The sequence below is a fragment of the Strigops habroptila genome, chromosome 1 (genome assembly GCF_004027225.2).
Source record: "Strigops habroptila isolate Jane chromosome 1, bStrHab1.2.pri, whole genome shotgun sequence".
NCBI classification, from domain to species: Eukaryota; Metazoa; Chordata; class Aves; order Psittaciformes; family Psittacidae; genus Strigops; species Strigops habroptila.
The window spans coordinates 141,737,262-141,751,769 of NC_044277.2; the positions used below are offsets into that span (position 1 = coordinate 141,737,262).

Sequence of the window (14,508 nt, forward strand, 5' to 3'; positions counted from 1 at the left end):
TAAAACAAGGTATTGCATAGCCTACATCGGCTGATCACGTATTTCTTACTTAAAGTACACAAAGATTCATCCTATTCATGTATTTTCTTAGTATTTCATCTGAATGTACTGGCTCCACATTAAAATAAATTGTAAAATTTAGTATATTTAAATCAGAAACATCACTCAAGTCAGTTGATGTGCTACTACCATAGAAGCATAAAAGCCAAAGGTGAAAAGTACCTTCTTCCAAGATATCAAGGCTCTGCCTGTTACATGTGCATTCTCTCTTATTCTCCTTTTCGTAGTCATATTCAAAGCTTTCTTCTTCGTTTACTGACATTGCTGAAATTATCCCAGACACGATGCTTCAGTCTCACAGGAGATAGGAAATCATTCCCTTGGAAGCTGTATTTCTGGAGAGAGCAAAGCAAGGTCTCCACAAAGCAGGATACCATCTTTCCTCACTTACATGCTCTGCCTGGGAGCTCCTGAGCGACTGAGTATTCATCCTTAGCACAACAGCTTTGTATGGTACAGATGGGGTGGAGGAGGGAAGAGACCATCTGCCTAATAATTACTACAAGACTTATGTTATTCCTCATACCAGCTCTGAGGGTAGCCAGTTTGTGCTCAAGAGCTCCACTAGCATATTTCAAACAAATAGGTGGGCTGAAAGCCCTGTCCCTGGAACTCCTCACGTCACCAAGGTCCTCTCTCCTCTGCCCCTGCTCTTTCAAGCACAGTGGTAGCCTCCCACAAGTGCCTCAGCCACACGGAAGTTGGACCAGCCTCCAACTGTCACACCTATGAAGGGCGTGCACCTTTATGGAGCTAAATCACCTCTTAGGTTGCCTAATGCTGCAAGAAACAGATTTCACAGGAGCAGTGAACAGCCTAAGCCTGTACATGCCAATCCCACCCAGCACAGAGATCCTGAAAGCTGAGGCTGTTCTGCAGCACTGGCTGACTGCGGCATCCACCAACACACTGAAACCATGGGGTGAAGAATTAGCCTGGGGAAAGGGGGCTTTCTTATTGCTCTTACAAAAAAGATTGTGCTTGTACAAAGCATTAAAGTGATATATCATATCAGCTGTCAAATACCATGTTTTCCAGTCTCCTTTACTCTTCTGTTTGCTGTGGGAAACAAAGTACCTCAAGTTCACATGTGCACCCTAGTGCATTTTCAAGGGTGTACATATCTCTTCTTTGTTCAACAACAAACAAAACTCCTTGTGCTCAGATCTCTTGGTTTCCAACGAGTTGTGTTTGCTAAACTTGGCTACACACACACAGAAGGTTAAACGTTCTTATTTAAACTTTTGCAGCTATAGAAATCTAATGTTTGCCAAGTTGCCTCCTTCACTTCCAATGGCAAACAGACGCCATTTGCCGCACGCAGAAAGCATTCCTATCTGTGTCACAAGGCAAAGTGGAAGCACTGCAAGATAAAGGCAGCTCATCACTCTCTGCGGGGACAGAACTGCTAAGGAGGCAGACAGACAAACATGACAAGCCAGCAGAACAGTTAGGGTCATGCACAAACAATTTCTCTACTATCTGCACTGGCACAGGGTGCCCAGAGAAGCTGTGGCTGCCCCATCCCTGGCAGTGTTCAAGGCCAGGTTGGACACAGGGGCTTGGAGCAACCTGCTCTAGTGGAAGGTGGCAGGGGGTTGGAACTGGATGAGCTTTAAGGTCCCTTCCGACCCAAACCAGTCTGGGATTCTATCACTCTCTAGTGGTGTGAAAGTATGAGGTAGTAAGAGAGAGGAAGGAACTAATTTTATATAATCATAATGACTTATTCTGGCTAAAGTTTTAAACTCTTGATATTAATATGCAAACAACATAACATGTTTATATAAACAATAGCCAAAGGATACGAAATGCACTTAAGTGCTTGCTGAGGAAAGGAACGTTCATTTCTGAATAAAGATCTTAGTACTCAAACTTAACAACTCAACCTTTGACTGCCAAAATTTACCGCGATATTCAGCACGGCAATAGCTTCAAGAACTCAGCTAGGGAAAAAAATAGGATTGTCCCTTTCTCCCCATATCATGACAATAAAACATGTAGTTTTAGTCGCAATGTAATGGGGATTACTTCCAGTTTCTGATTCCTCAGGGCTTTTCTGTGTCTTCATTTCTGCCATTTAGCAGTGAATCAAAACTCTTAAAAACCCTGCAAAAATCAGACAATAAGGGGTTTAAGTACCTACTTGTCGTCCAGTGTCAATTCACCACATTTCAGCAACAGCTAGAGACTGGACATTCAGAGAGTAACTAAAATAAGTCATTTTAAAAGAAGGCAAGAAGCACCTTTTAAGGATTAGGGACAGAAAAGTCTACCTCTGCCAACCCTGTTGACATACTATGGTTTTAATATTGCTACCAAGTGTTCAAGCTTATAAAGGAGAGCAGGGCAATGGGTGACACACTGAGAAGAGGCATACTGCTGCCCAACGTACATGACAATATAAAGAGAGTAAATGCATCTTCTCACAAACTGACTTCTGACCTGTGACTCATGTCAACTCATGCCACACAGAAGGACTCTGACATTCAAAAGCTGAAAGATAAGCGTTACAATCTCTACTTTGATATCAGCACAAGATAAATGCTGATGCAAATTCATAATGGGTGGAGAACAAATATGTACCCCACCCTCATGCCATCAACCCATTTTTAGTGCTATTCTGCATTAAGTCCTTTTAGTAGTGCTGGAATATTTGCTTGCTAAAGATTAAGAGCCAGGTTTAAAACAGATACCAAACAATAAGCAGCTGTGAAGGAGTGGGAGCTAAATGGTATATGGTTCTGAAAACATATATTCTCATCAGGAAAGATTCAAAAGAGATTTTTATTATTTGCTGTAAATACATAGTCAGGAACTTGAAGAATATATCAGAACAAACATTCATTTTGATGGGTTGCCACTGTGAAGTGAATTTGGCACATCTGCTGCTATCGCCACTCTGAATTAGTGGCTAAAGACATTGAACTCCTTTCAGGAAGCTTGCTAAGTGAGTTGCAATGCTGAAAACACACATCCTCATCCAATGCCTGCACTAAGGTACAGCCTGCCTTCAGCAACTTGGCAATCAAACAGGAAACACACAAATTGGGAGTTAGTTTGAAGAAGGGTGAGGCTAGACTCAATACAAACAAACCCTCAGATCCTGAGTCAGTGTTTCCAAGGAACTCCACAGCATTCATATAATTTTGACCTTCCCTTATCAATAAAAATATCTGGACTTTTGCACAATTAGCCACATTCATTTGGACCACAACTGACTAGTGACAACAATACTGCATTTAGAACAACAAGATCCTCTGTAAGCAAACAAGTCCTAAAAACACTGGCTGAAACAGCAGCGCTTGGATTTAAAATGTGTTGATGAAGAAATGTGGGTGGTTTGGGGTGAGCTTTTCAGGGAGGGGGGTAAACCAGGCATTGAACACATGCTTCCTATTCTGATGTACAGTCAAGCAAAGTTGCATGCTCAAATTTGTACAGGTTCTGCACACTTCCCACTCTTTCAAAGTCTCACCCAAATTACCTTTGTCACTTACCCAAAAGGACAGCACATTACTGTTGCAGAAAGGGACTGAATGGGATGAAGTGGGAAATCACTCACCTGGAAATTTAGCAGCTGAGCAGAATAAAGAGGAAAAATACCTCTATAGTGAAATGTAAGCCACATAAAGCAGCATGCAAGTAGCTTAGGTTTGACTGCATAAAGAGCAAAGAGTCAGTGGAGGAATACAGAAGTGACATGGCAAAAAGCAGAAAACTAGGAAAATGGTATCAATGATTACATGAACATAAGCAAGCTGCAACCATATTTATCGACTATAGAGATAAAGGCCATAGGAGCAAAACAAGAACAACCTGAATGAGAATTTTAGCTGCATACCTATAGAGCAAGGGCTGTTCCAGAGATTGTACACTACAGGCATTTGTATGGCATCTACAGGTTTAGATGGCACACCCACAGTCAGCATCCAGAGTAACACCAGAGTTACTCTGTCCACAGGGATGGAGACAAATGGAGCTAATCATCATAACTCATCATAAACGGCCAAACATCAGCCAAGCTCTCCATACAGTGAAGGAGAAGGTGTCAAGGGAAGCGTATTTTAAGCAAAAATATTGACTGTGCCACCTGCTGAGCTGTCAGATGTATGTTTGTTTTTGCAAGGTTACCTGTAAATAAGGTGCACAGAGAAGAAACATGGAGAACCAAGAACTCCTGAAGAGCTGCAGCAAGGACTATGAAATATTCTGCTACTGCTACCTTAAGGGAAACAGTCTCACGTCTGTAAAGGCATGCTAATATGTGCAAGGATAAGCAATCATTCTTAGAGTGAAGGAGAGGTCAAGGAGAACAAGCGTTAACATTGTTAATTATTGTTCAGCTACAAGAAAGTTCAAGAGCTTCAGGTGGAAAACAGAATAGAGAAGCTGCAAACAGCAACTGCAAACAGAAGACGTGATGAAAACATTTCAGTGTGAGCAGGAAGAAAATACAGGGAGGGGATGAAAGTTATAGAGAAGAGCAAAAGCAGGGTAAAGGGTGCTGGAATGACCAAGAGCGAGACGAGGTGGCTCAGGCCAACATAAAAGGGGTTAAAAGCTTTGGCATGTGTGACAAATAGGGCACACAATGTGACTGGCTGAGGGGAAAAAGGAAAAGACACTGTTTCCTCCAGAAGAAATTGCTGAAACTCATGGCCAGCAAAAACAGAAGAGAGGCAATTGCACATACGTGGTCATGTTGAACCACAGGCAATGAGCTCTCAGCCATTAGCGTGGAGTTGTTCAGCTCAAAACGAGTAATGGAAGAAACCACAAGAAAAGTAATTTGATCCAAAGTCAACCTGGATTCCTCTAGAAAACATTGTTCATTGAGAGGATGAAAAATATTGGCCTAAGAAAGAGGGACAAGTGGGACAAAGCTATTCATAAAAGTTTCTGTGGGTTTCTACCTATCTGTTTGTTTAGTTGTTTAGTAGTTTGGGGGGGGGGGGGGGGTCTGTCATGCAAGTTGCATTGTGTGAGATTTTAAGAATCTATTTTTCTCTACAAAAACCCCACCTAGATGAACCTAGACTTTTACACTGTTATCTTGCAGGTAAGAGCCTACAAAAGTGTCACCTTTTCCTCTTTTATCATTGGTTCTATCAATCTGAGAGTCTGCTATCAAAGTAGCTCTTTGCCTAGTCAAGTACACAGCCAGCTCTTTCCCCCTCCCCATTCTGCCTACACAATATAGTTCATTAATGCCAAGTAAGGTGACAACTGTCACCCATATTATACAATATGATAGCTGAAAATGGATCTAAAAAGCACAGCGTATGGCTATTATTTACAGAAGCTTCAATTTGTTGTCATGTTAGTTAACAGCGGTGATTCAAACAGAGTGTCACATTTTGTTGTCTACTTCCATTTACTCTTACCAAAAATAAACTCTGTAGAGGACCTTACATAAGGGGATTAATTCATTATTCCAACTACAAAAACTCTTTGTAAGTATTTATAAATTGTAAATTTTGTGCATTTGTTCATTTGCTTCTGGAAGGTATTAGAAAAGAATCACTGCCACCAAACGCAAGTTGAAGACCTCATGAGTACATCAGTCCATACAGAATTCATTAAATCTGAGGTAACAGTGAGAGTCATTGAAACCTTCTATCCTGGTGTAATCTCAGAGTGTTGTTCTGTTTGGTTTTTTTCTTTGAAGAACAAGAAACTATATGCTACTGAAATAATCATTAGATAAAGGAAAACAAAAGAAACCACATCTTTCAAATGCAAATCTGAGTGCCAGTGACTCTGACAAAAGAATATATGAACAATTTAATCAGAAAAATAATTCTATGGGATAATATCTTGTGAGGTTTCCTATTATTATCATCCAGTGCTGTATTTACCAAAAAGGTTGAGGTGAGTGGGATTCACAGTTGAACACACACGTACAGGAGCTCCGGAGGGTCCATGTACAGCAGAGAAATAAGCTAACGAGGCTTCATCTTCTCTTAAAATAGATATTCAAAACAGGTCAGCTGAGCTGCAACTACCAATCACTCTCTACTGAGTATAAAAAGAATCACAGGCAAATGACTCTGGTATCGACAAATAATGGTAGAGACATCAAACATCAAGAGACAAGCATCTCTTATAATATGCCATCTGCTCCAGGTTTTTGGAAAAGCTCTGTTTTCTACTACTGCCTTATGTCTCCCACTACAATTAGAATACCTTTCTCCATGAACAGGAAATACCAATACTACTTTAAACCCAAATTAATAAGCCAGTACCAAAGGCCAAAGACTGCCTTCCACCACACCTCTCAAATCCTCCTGTCTTCTCGCACACTTAACTGGGAGAAGCAAAAGAAAGCTAAAGCTTTCTCCATGAAACTCTAAGACTACCATTCACCCGAGGACTGACAGCACTATCCTTCCATCACGTAAAAAGTATCATTTTAATTAAAAAGTAAAAAGTAATTTTAAAAGAAACATTATGTCTTACCTAGTGGAGCCTATCAGGCATTAAACCCTGCTTTCTCTTAGGGGAGAACTTCCCAAGCAGCCAGCCAGCACATGCTCTAGGTGATTCTCGGTAGATCTCTGCTCAGGGAAGGAGGATACTGGACATATATATATATATATATATATATATGTCCAGGAGTATATATTTATATATATAATTTATATATATATTTGTGTAATTGAAGATAATTAGGGGCTTAGCACAAGCAAACCTGGCAGCCCAGAATCAGACCAGCCACCACAGTGTTCCTGAGGCCTTGATCCCACAAGGTGCTTGCCTTGTGATCATTCCATTACCTGCCGATTATTCCATTACCATGGAACTCCCATAGTTTCTCCAGTGCCGCACATGCCTTAAGGCAAAACTGAGAAGCAGTTCTCAGCTCATTCAAGCATACCATGATTCTGCACAACAACACTTTGACCACACAGAGGACCATAATAAAGAACACTAAAAAGAAAGCTATCTGTATTTAACCGGGGGAAAACACAGAAATCAGCCACTGCTTTTAGTGACAGTACAACTGTCTGATCTTAAGCTTCTAAAAACCAGGCCAACTAAGCCTGTTACATCATATGGATTAATGAGATGCTACCGTATTTACCAGGGTTAAATCTAAAGGATAAAGGTTACATAAGGGATTCAATCCAACTTAGAGTGATCAGATCCTTCAAATAAATATGCACCTTTCCTCTTTGAACACCTGAACAGGAATAACTAAACAAACGTAAGAGAAGTTCAAGTTTAACAAGCTTCTGAGATTGGATTCAGTTCCAAAATCTAGCACAGAGAAACAAACAGAAGCACATGCTACCCAAAAGACCATAAACCCCAATTTTGTGACACACACTTACTCCTCATGTCCCCTCTAATACCGTTATCAAAGCACTATGAAATATGTTTGTGTACAACATACATACATCCCCTGGGCCTATACTCCTTACTCCTTTCTGTTCTTTGCTTCACTGACATCTCGGACCTGTCTCATTTTAGCCACGCTCTTCAACCAGGATAAAATTTGTATACAATCACTGCTTTCCCAAAGGCTGTATTCTAGTTCAGAGGTTACCACAGAGTGCCATCAACAAGGAATCTTGATTTTTCCACTCTGCAGAGTAGTTTTAGCCATTCCTTACCCTTCCTCATGTGTCTTCTATGAGAAAACATTCTGTGCTCTGAAAGAAACAAATGCCCAAGCAAACACTAGAAAAATTGCAAGAGGCCCAGAAGATAATACTCACCAGAGCCTGAAATGTTTCCAATTCAAAAGTTAACCTGCTCACTTTTAAGAAGCTACAGTTTAAAATGTCTTTCACAAATAGCCAGAGAGAAAACATGTCCTGCTGCTTAACACATTAAATACATATGTATTACAGCATACTGGTAATGCAGAAAAAACAGACTTAAACTGATACAGAATCTTACAGCAAGAGTATTTAAATTTAGCTTGATTATTATACATACAGTTAACATTTCAAATATTACTGCCCCTGCCCTAAGATTGCTCATATAGTACATATGCTCCTCTGCCACTCCCTTGGAAAGAGAGAAAGCTGTACAGCAATCTCTTGTAGCACGGCCACAAGAAATGCTGAGGTGCAACAGAGATATGGGCATCTCCACTACACCAGGGTGCTGCCTTTTTCAAGGTATTCCATTTTTTAAACCACTGAATAACAATGCTCCAGTCTTATAGCTCCAAATTCTGCAACAAGAGACTAGAAAGAAATATTTACCATCTGTGCATTCTTCATAATACCAGTCCAGTTCATAATAATCTGCTTCAATAAATTTCTGCATAGTCAGTATCCTTCAGCAACATAGACGAGATTTCACTCTGCTGCTAAGGTCAAGTGAAATGCAGCCATGCCTTCCTGCCTTTGCAAAACACCACAGCGCAAGGAAGCTCCCAGCAAGCTGAAAATGAGCTGCACATCCTCAGCGAGGCTGCAACTGAAACAGAAGGGGGTGTGGAGGGTGTATTTGGCAAAAATAAAAATAAAAAAGGCTGCAGAAGGGAAAAGCAGATGCCCCGATGGCTCCTCTAATAAAGCAGCTCTGCACAGGAGCCGTGGATGGGTGTTAAAAAAACCATCCTATCAAAAGGCTGATGCGCTGACGTGGGGACACACACCACTGCCTGGCTGCTTCCAACTCCTTCCTTTCCTCCCTGCTCCCCACATCTCTTTCAGTCTAACATGTTGCCATGGAGACGTGCTGGCTCCAAAAGCGATGCAGAGATGAAGGAAACGCATTTTGCTGTTCCTGGCTTTACAGAGCAGAAGTATTCCTCCATACTGGAAACTGAAATCCTTGCTCTGGAAGCCGATACAACGCTGCTGCCTCACAGAACAGCAGCATCGCGCCATTGCGGTTCACTGGGTACATGCAGTACATTAATGATGAATATCTACTCCATTACTACTCTCCTCCACACAGTTTGATAAAAGCTTGCCTTCCCCATGGAAAATTAAACTATGCTACTGCTTTGTTACACTGTTTGGGCTGATATAATAGAATCCTTTATGCAGCCTGTTACTGGAGAAGTGGCAAACAAAAAATGAAAGACTCAAAAATCAGGACAGCAACACATTTCCCCTTGCAATAAAGCTAATCTGCTCCTACTTTTTGCCCTCTCCATGAACCACTGACCCTTTTTTTAAATAAGCATCTAAGCTTCACAGCCAAAACCAAGGGGTTAGGACAAACTTTCACTGATCTGTTCCAAAAATGCTGAAGGCTATCAACAGAATACATCAATCTTTGTGTCCAGTGTTTTGGAAATGGAAGAAAAGACTTTTGCAGCACCCAATAAAATCGTGTTTAAGCTCTTAGAAGAGAATCTGAGGAACATATGGCATTAAATCATCACCAAACACTGCAATTCAAAAAGCATTTCTCAATCTGTGTAGGTACAGGTAAAGGGACTGACATCCATTTGATTAATAACCATCACACATTCTTCACCATTTTCTCCCCCTTTCTTAGCAAACTGTATGCAACACGTGTTAGTAACATCCATAGTGGGTATGACCAAGGAGGTGTCTGTCTATGCTGAAGACTGCATCTCCAAGAACAACCATGACCAGGTAGGGCAGAACTAGCCAACACCTCCCTCAACTGCCCTCCCAACCTCCAATTGTTTCCAGCTCCAGAGACAGCCTGAGACAGATACAGTTTCTCCTGAAGTTCCTGAAGGATTTATCCTGTCTATTCCCGAGCCCATGTACATTTTTAGCACCTTCAACATTCTCCTGCAAGGAGTTCCATGCATCTACCACTCATGATGTAAGAAACCCTCACCTTTTGCTTTGCGACTCACTTTTACTAACTTAATTTGATGCTTTCAGCTGTGGAAGTCTGAAGACTCAGTTCATCTCTCCAATCACTCACAATTTTGCAGATGTCTGTTAAGCTCACCCTCACTCGTGTCTTTTCTAGGTTGTTACCAATTACGCTAGTCCCTGACCGGCATACTGTAATAAAGCAAAGTCTTATTTTACTGTAAAACAGATAAGGAACAGTCAAGCTATGCAGAGGAAAATACACTGGCTTCATGACCACATTAGTATTTCAGCTTTACTGATACAAAACCTTATCACCGCAGTAACTTTGAGGTTGGGAATTGCCACATCCCTTGTATATATTAATAGCTGAAGCACACATTGACAGATCTGTTCACGCATTTGCCGCTCATTTGTCAGTAGCAATTGCCTATGTTATTCACTCAATTCTGAAGTTCCATACCAGGGCCAAATTCAAATATATCTCTGTCTGTAAGTACATGATTTCACTGGAAAATAACATGCTTCTAATTCTGCAAATAAAATAAATAGATAAAAAAAAAAAATCACTGTGTTCATCCTACAATATAGTAACAAATACAGTATTTGTCAATATGCACAAAAGTCCCCTCTACTCAGCACTGGTGAGGCCACATCTGGAGTCCTGCGTCCAGTTCTGGGTTCCACACTGTAAGAGACATGGACATACTGGAGAGAGTCCAGCAAAGATGTGATACCCAAGTAGACAGGTCAACCTGCTGTAGGCTGCAAGTGCCGCCATTCTTGGGAGGCAAACTCAAAGCAAAGCAGCACAGCCTTAATCAAGGCACGTCCACATTTAACCTGCACTTCCCCCGTTTATAGGATACTAAAATGCAAAGTCAACAAGAATTGAGCAGCCTGCACCTGAGCTTCGGCTGCCAGAACGACAGCTATTGTCTTCAGCTTCTGCCCCTCCATACCCACCAGAGACCAGGAAATCTCCATGCCCTGTTGGCTTCTAGCCCTATACATGAAAAGCACAAAAGTCATTCTTATTTCCTGACAGAGGGGACAGAGGCTATGCCATGCCATTGCTTTTGCATCAAGCTAACCTTAGCCCTCTTGAAATCAAGAGGTATGCTGAGATAACAAGGGTCTGAAATACAAAACCTACTCTCATCTTAACAGAGACAGTGTTACTTTTGGCTTCATTTTGCTGACTAGATTCTCGTTATGCACAATACTGATGTGAAAGTGATACGGTAAGTGTATGCGAACCTCAGGTTAGTAAATCACACAGGATTATATAAAAGCCACTAAAAGCCTTCGGACATGCAAAGTTCATATAATTATCTTTAAACACCCCCCTGTATTTTGAAGAGTGCAAGCATTTTTGCCAAATGTGAGCATTCTGCCCTCACACTGTGCCATCTTGGAGCAGAAGAATGTGACAAGACACTCCTTCCTGCCCTAGCTCAGTCTGCATACTCACAAAGCAAGAACTGCTCATACTATTAAATGCAATTAAGGCTACACGGTTAAAATACTGGCAGAGAAAAATAAAGGTTCCTATAGCAACATTAATTCAATTGCTCTGCATATAAGCTATTTGTTCCACTTGTATTATTTTTGTCCAAAAGGTAATTTTGTTCTGGTGATGTTATGAAACAAGTATTTAAAATACAAAGAATGAACTCTGGCTACCAGCTTAAATTGCTGCAGGGACTTTCTCCTTTTTACCTCCTGACATTTTAAACAAAGGAAGTCTTCAACATGCTAGAAGTTTCTTCCTCACCCCCATTTCAATGAGACAGGATAAAAATAGAGATGGGGGTTTGGGGCTTTTGGGTTTCTTGCTGTTTTCCTACAGATTTGATTGGAAACATATTGCTGTAATCCAGAAAGGCATCATTTTTCTGTGGAGAAAATCACTTGTGTGGCCAAATGATTTCAGTACTCCCCAAGAGACTTGGAAATATGGGATAAGGGTATGATCTTCCCAGCATGAAGACAGAAACCCCAGACAGACAGAATACTGAATATCCAGGTATTCAGAAGCAAGCATCCCTTCAACTGTGTGAGAAATAGTAGCTCCATGAAGTGGGAGCTGGAAGGGTTTTCAACTTGAACACGGGAGTCTGACCAGGCCACCAAAGCAGCTGCACGCTTGCCGAACCTCCTTTCAATCTTGGCCCTACTTTTCCTTCCTACAGCTGTATATCACATTCGTCTCATGTAAAACTTACCAGAATGATGTATTTTTCTGGTGGACAGCTTCTACAAACATTGAACCTCTGCGGATTCAGAACTCCACATGACAACATTATCTTCACAGAGGAAAACATACAGACTGATAAAGAATTCTGGTATTCAACTGTGACCAGCTAGACTGAGGACTCCTTAAGTTTGCAGTTACAAAGAGGTTTTATTAGGCAGAAAAGTTGGCTTGAAAAGCTCATTGGTCCTCTCCTTCTTCCTTTTTGGGTGGAATAAATTCATGCCACAGGTCAACACTAAATCTGACCGAATTAGCCAGGTTATTAAACCAAACCAAACCCAAACCACAAACCCCCTTCCTTGTTTGAAGAGAATTTTTGACAAAAAAAAACCCCTACCCCATTGATCCTGCCCCTCTGTTCTGCTCTTGTGAGACCCTGCTTGGGGCACTGTGTGCAGTTCTGGTGTCCTCAGCATAAGAAGGACACGGAGCTGTTGGAGCAATTCCAGAGGAGGGCCATGAGGATGATCAGGGGCTGGAGCACCTCCCGTATGAAGACAGGCTGAGAACATTGAGGCTGTTCAGCCTGGAGAAGAGAAGCTGCATGGAGACTTCAGAGCAGCTTCCAGTGTCTGAAGGGGTCTACGAGGATGCTGGGGAGGGACTCTTCATCAGGGACTGTAGCGATAGGACAAGGGGTGATGGGTTCAAACTGAAAAGAAGTTCAGGTTGGATATAAGGCAGAAGCTCTTCCCTGTGAGGGTGCTGAGGCGCTGGCACAGGGTGCCCAGAGAAGCTGTGGCTGCCCCATCCCTGGCAGTGTTCAAGGCCAGGTTGGACACAGGGGCTTGGAGCAACCTGCTCTAGTGGAAGGTGTCTTTGCCCATGGCAGGGGGTTGGAACTGGATGAGCTTTAAGGTCCTTTCCAACCCAAATCATTCTGTGATTCTATGATTTATAAACATGGTTTCCCAAGAAAGTTATAGCACCACATTCAAGGATGCATTGAACCATGTTGCTAGGGTACAAAGGAGCAGCAAGTCATCCCTGCTGGCAAATCAAGTGTTCAAAGAATGCCATTACACATTACGGCACTATAAATCATGAGTTCCCATGCTTAGTCATTCTCAGCATTCTTCTCCAAACCTTTTCCAATTCTGGGAAGATCCTTTGAAACAAGCATCAGTGATGGATGGAGTATTTCCATGACAGCTGCAAAAGTGTATTATTTCCCATCCCATTTACTCTGGGTCACATTTCTTCTCTTGGCTACAGCATCACACCAGGATGTTCAGATAACGAAACACCATATCCTTTCATTACTTCCTACAGATGCTACTACTCAGGATAAAGTTGCCCATCCCATTAACATTGTCAGGAGCCCTTTTCAGCAGAGCAGCTGTACAGTCTGCCTATGCACTGTATATTAAATCAGGCATTGCCACAACACTTACTTTGCAATTTGCCATGTTTTAATAACTTCCCTTCTTTGAAGTCAATTAAAGAGCATGAAAAAGGAAACAAGCCTGTTTAAAAGCCCAACTCATTTTCAAGGGCAGGCTGGCAGACTGGTATTTGGAAATTGGGATCTCATTTACTGAAGTGAAGAGGGTTTGGTGTTTCACAGTCTAAAAGAACACAGAACAGGAGTCATCCTGTGATTGTACATTTAGTAAGAGCAAAGAGCTCTGCAGCTTAGGTCAGAGATTTCTTCCAGTGTAGTATTTTGCTCATCGAGAAGTCACTGTGGGTTGCTTAACCCGAAAAGAGTGGAACCAGAGCAGTGAAAGCATTATCAGCAGCGTTCAGAATCGAAAAACAGGTGCTTCAGCTTTGATTGACTCTCCTTTGTCAAAACAGGCACAAGTACTTCCTACAGATGGGACAGAGCTGGTCCCTTCTGCACACCGTCAGGGCACGCTGACCTCACCTGGTACACACAAAGATTCTTCTGGTGCAGAGAATAGTTGAACTGTTCTCCCACTGAAACAAAATGATTTCACCAGAGACAGGGGTAGACAGATGAAATTACTTCAGGACAAACACCTGCTTTCTACATGAAAGGATTATTTCTCCCTTCCCCCAAATGATTACTGGAGAGTGCTACATTTGCATTTGTATAAAATCCAAACTGATGTGGTCTTCAGCACAGCTGCAGAGTTAAATTAAGCTATCACTGGGCATACATACACTGTAAATGAGACCATGACAGCAAGAACTGGAGGGTTAAGAAAATACAGCCCATCCAGCACAAGGAAATGAAGAAGTAAAGCTTTAAACAGACTTTGTAAACTCTTCACCACCTGAAAATAATGTAAACTATAATCTCTATTATTTTTTGGTGGTTGTATTTTTCCTGGAGACAGCAAAAACAATTGTAAAATGAAGTTAAGCTTAACATCATGCTTGATTGGATAGACAAAACCATTAGAGTAGCACAGTTATGACCTATTTTTCTAACAAGGAAAAACCCACTGATAG

General features: G+C 41.6%; 1 protein-coding gene across 8 annotated transcripts in view; it reads right to left on the reverse strand.

The window, feature by feature from the left end:
* The window catches only part of TRAK1 (trafficking kinesin protein 1), a 142,131-nt gene that overhangs the window by 48,054 nt on the left and 79,569 nt on the right, over nucleotides 1–14,508 (reverse strand). For 2 of the 8 annotated variants that reach the window (XM_030488664.2, XM_030488624.2), the window contains exon 1: nucleotides 8,280–8,724. The exons of the other annotated variants lie outside the window; for them this stretch is intronic. In XM_030488664.2, the coding sequence (XP_030344524.1) occupies nucleotides 8,280–8,343 (64 nt within the window). In that variant the 5' untranslated portion in view covers nucleotides 8,344–8,724. Of the gene's footprint in view, nucleotides 1–8,279; nucleotides 8,725–14,508 lie in introns of those variants that run through there. 8 annotated transcript variants of the gene reach the window in all.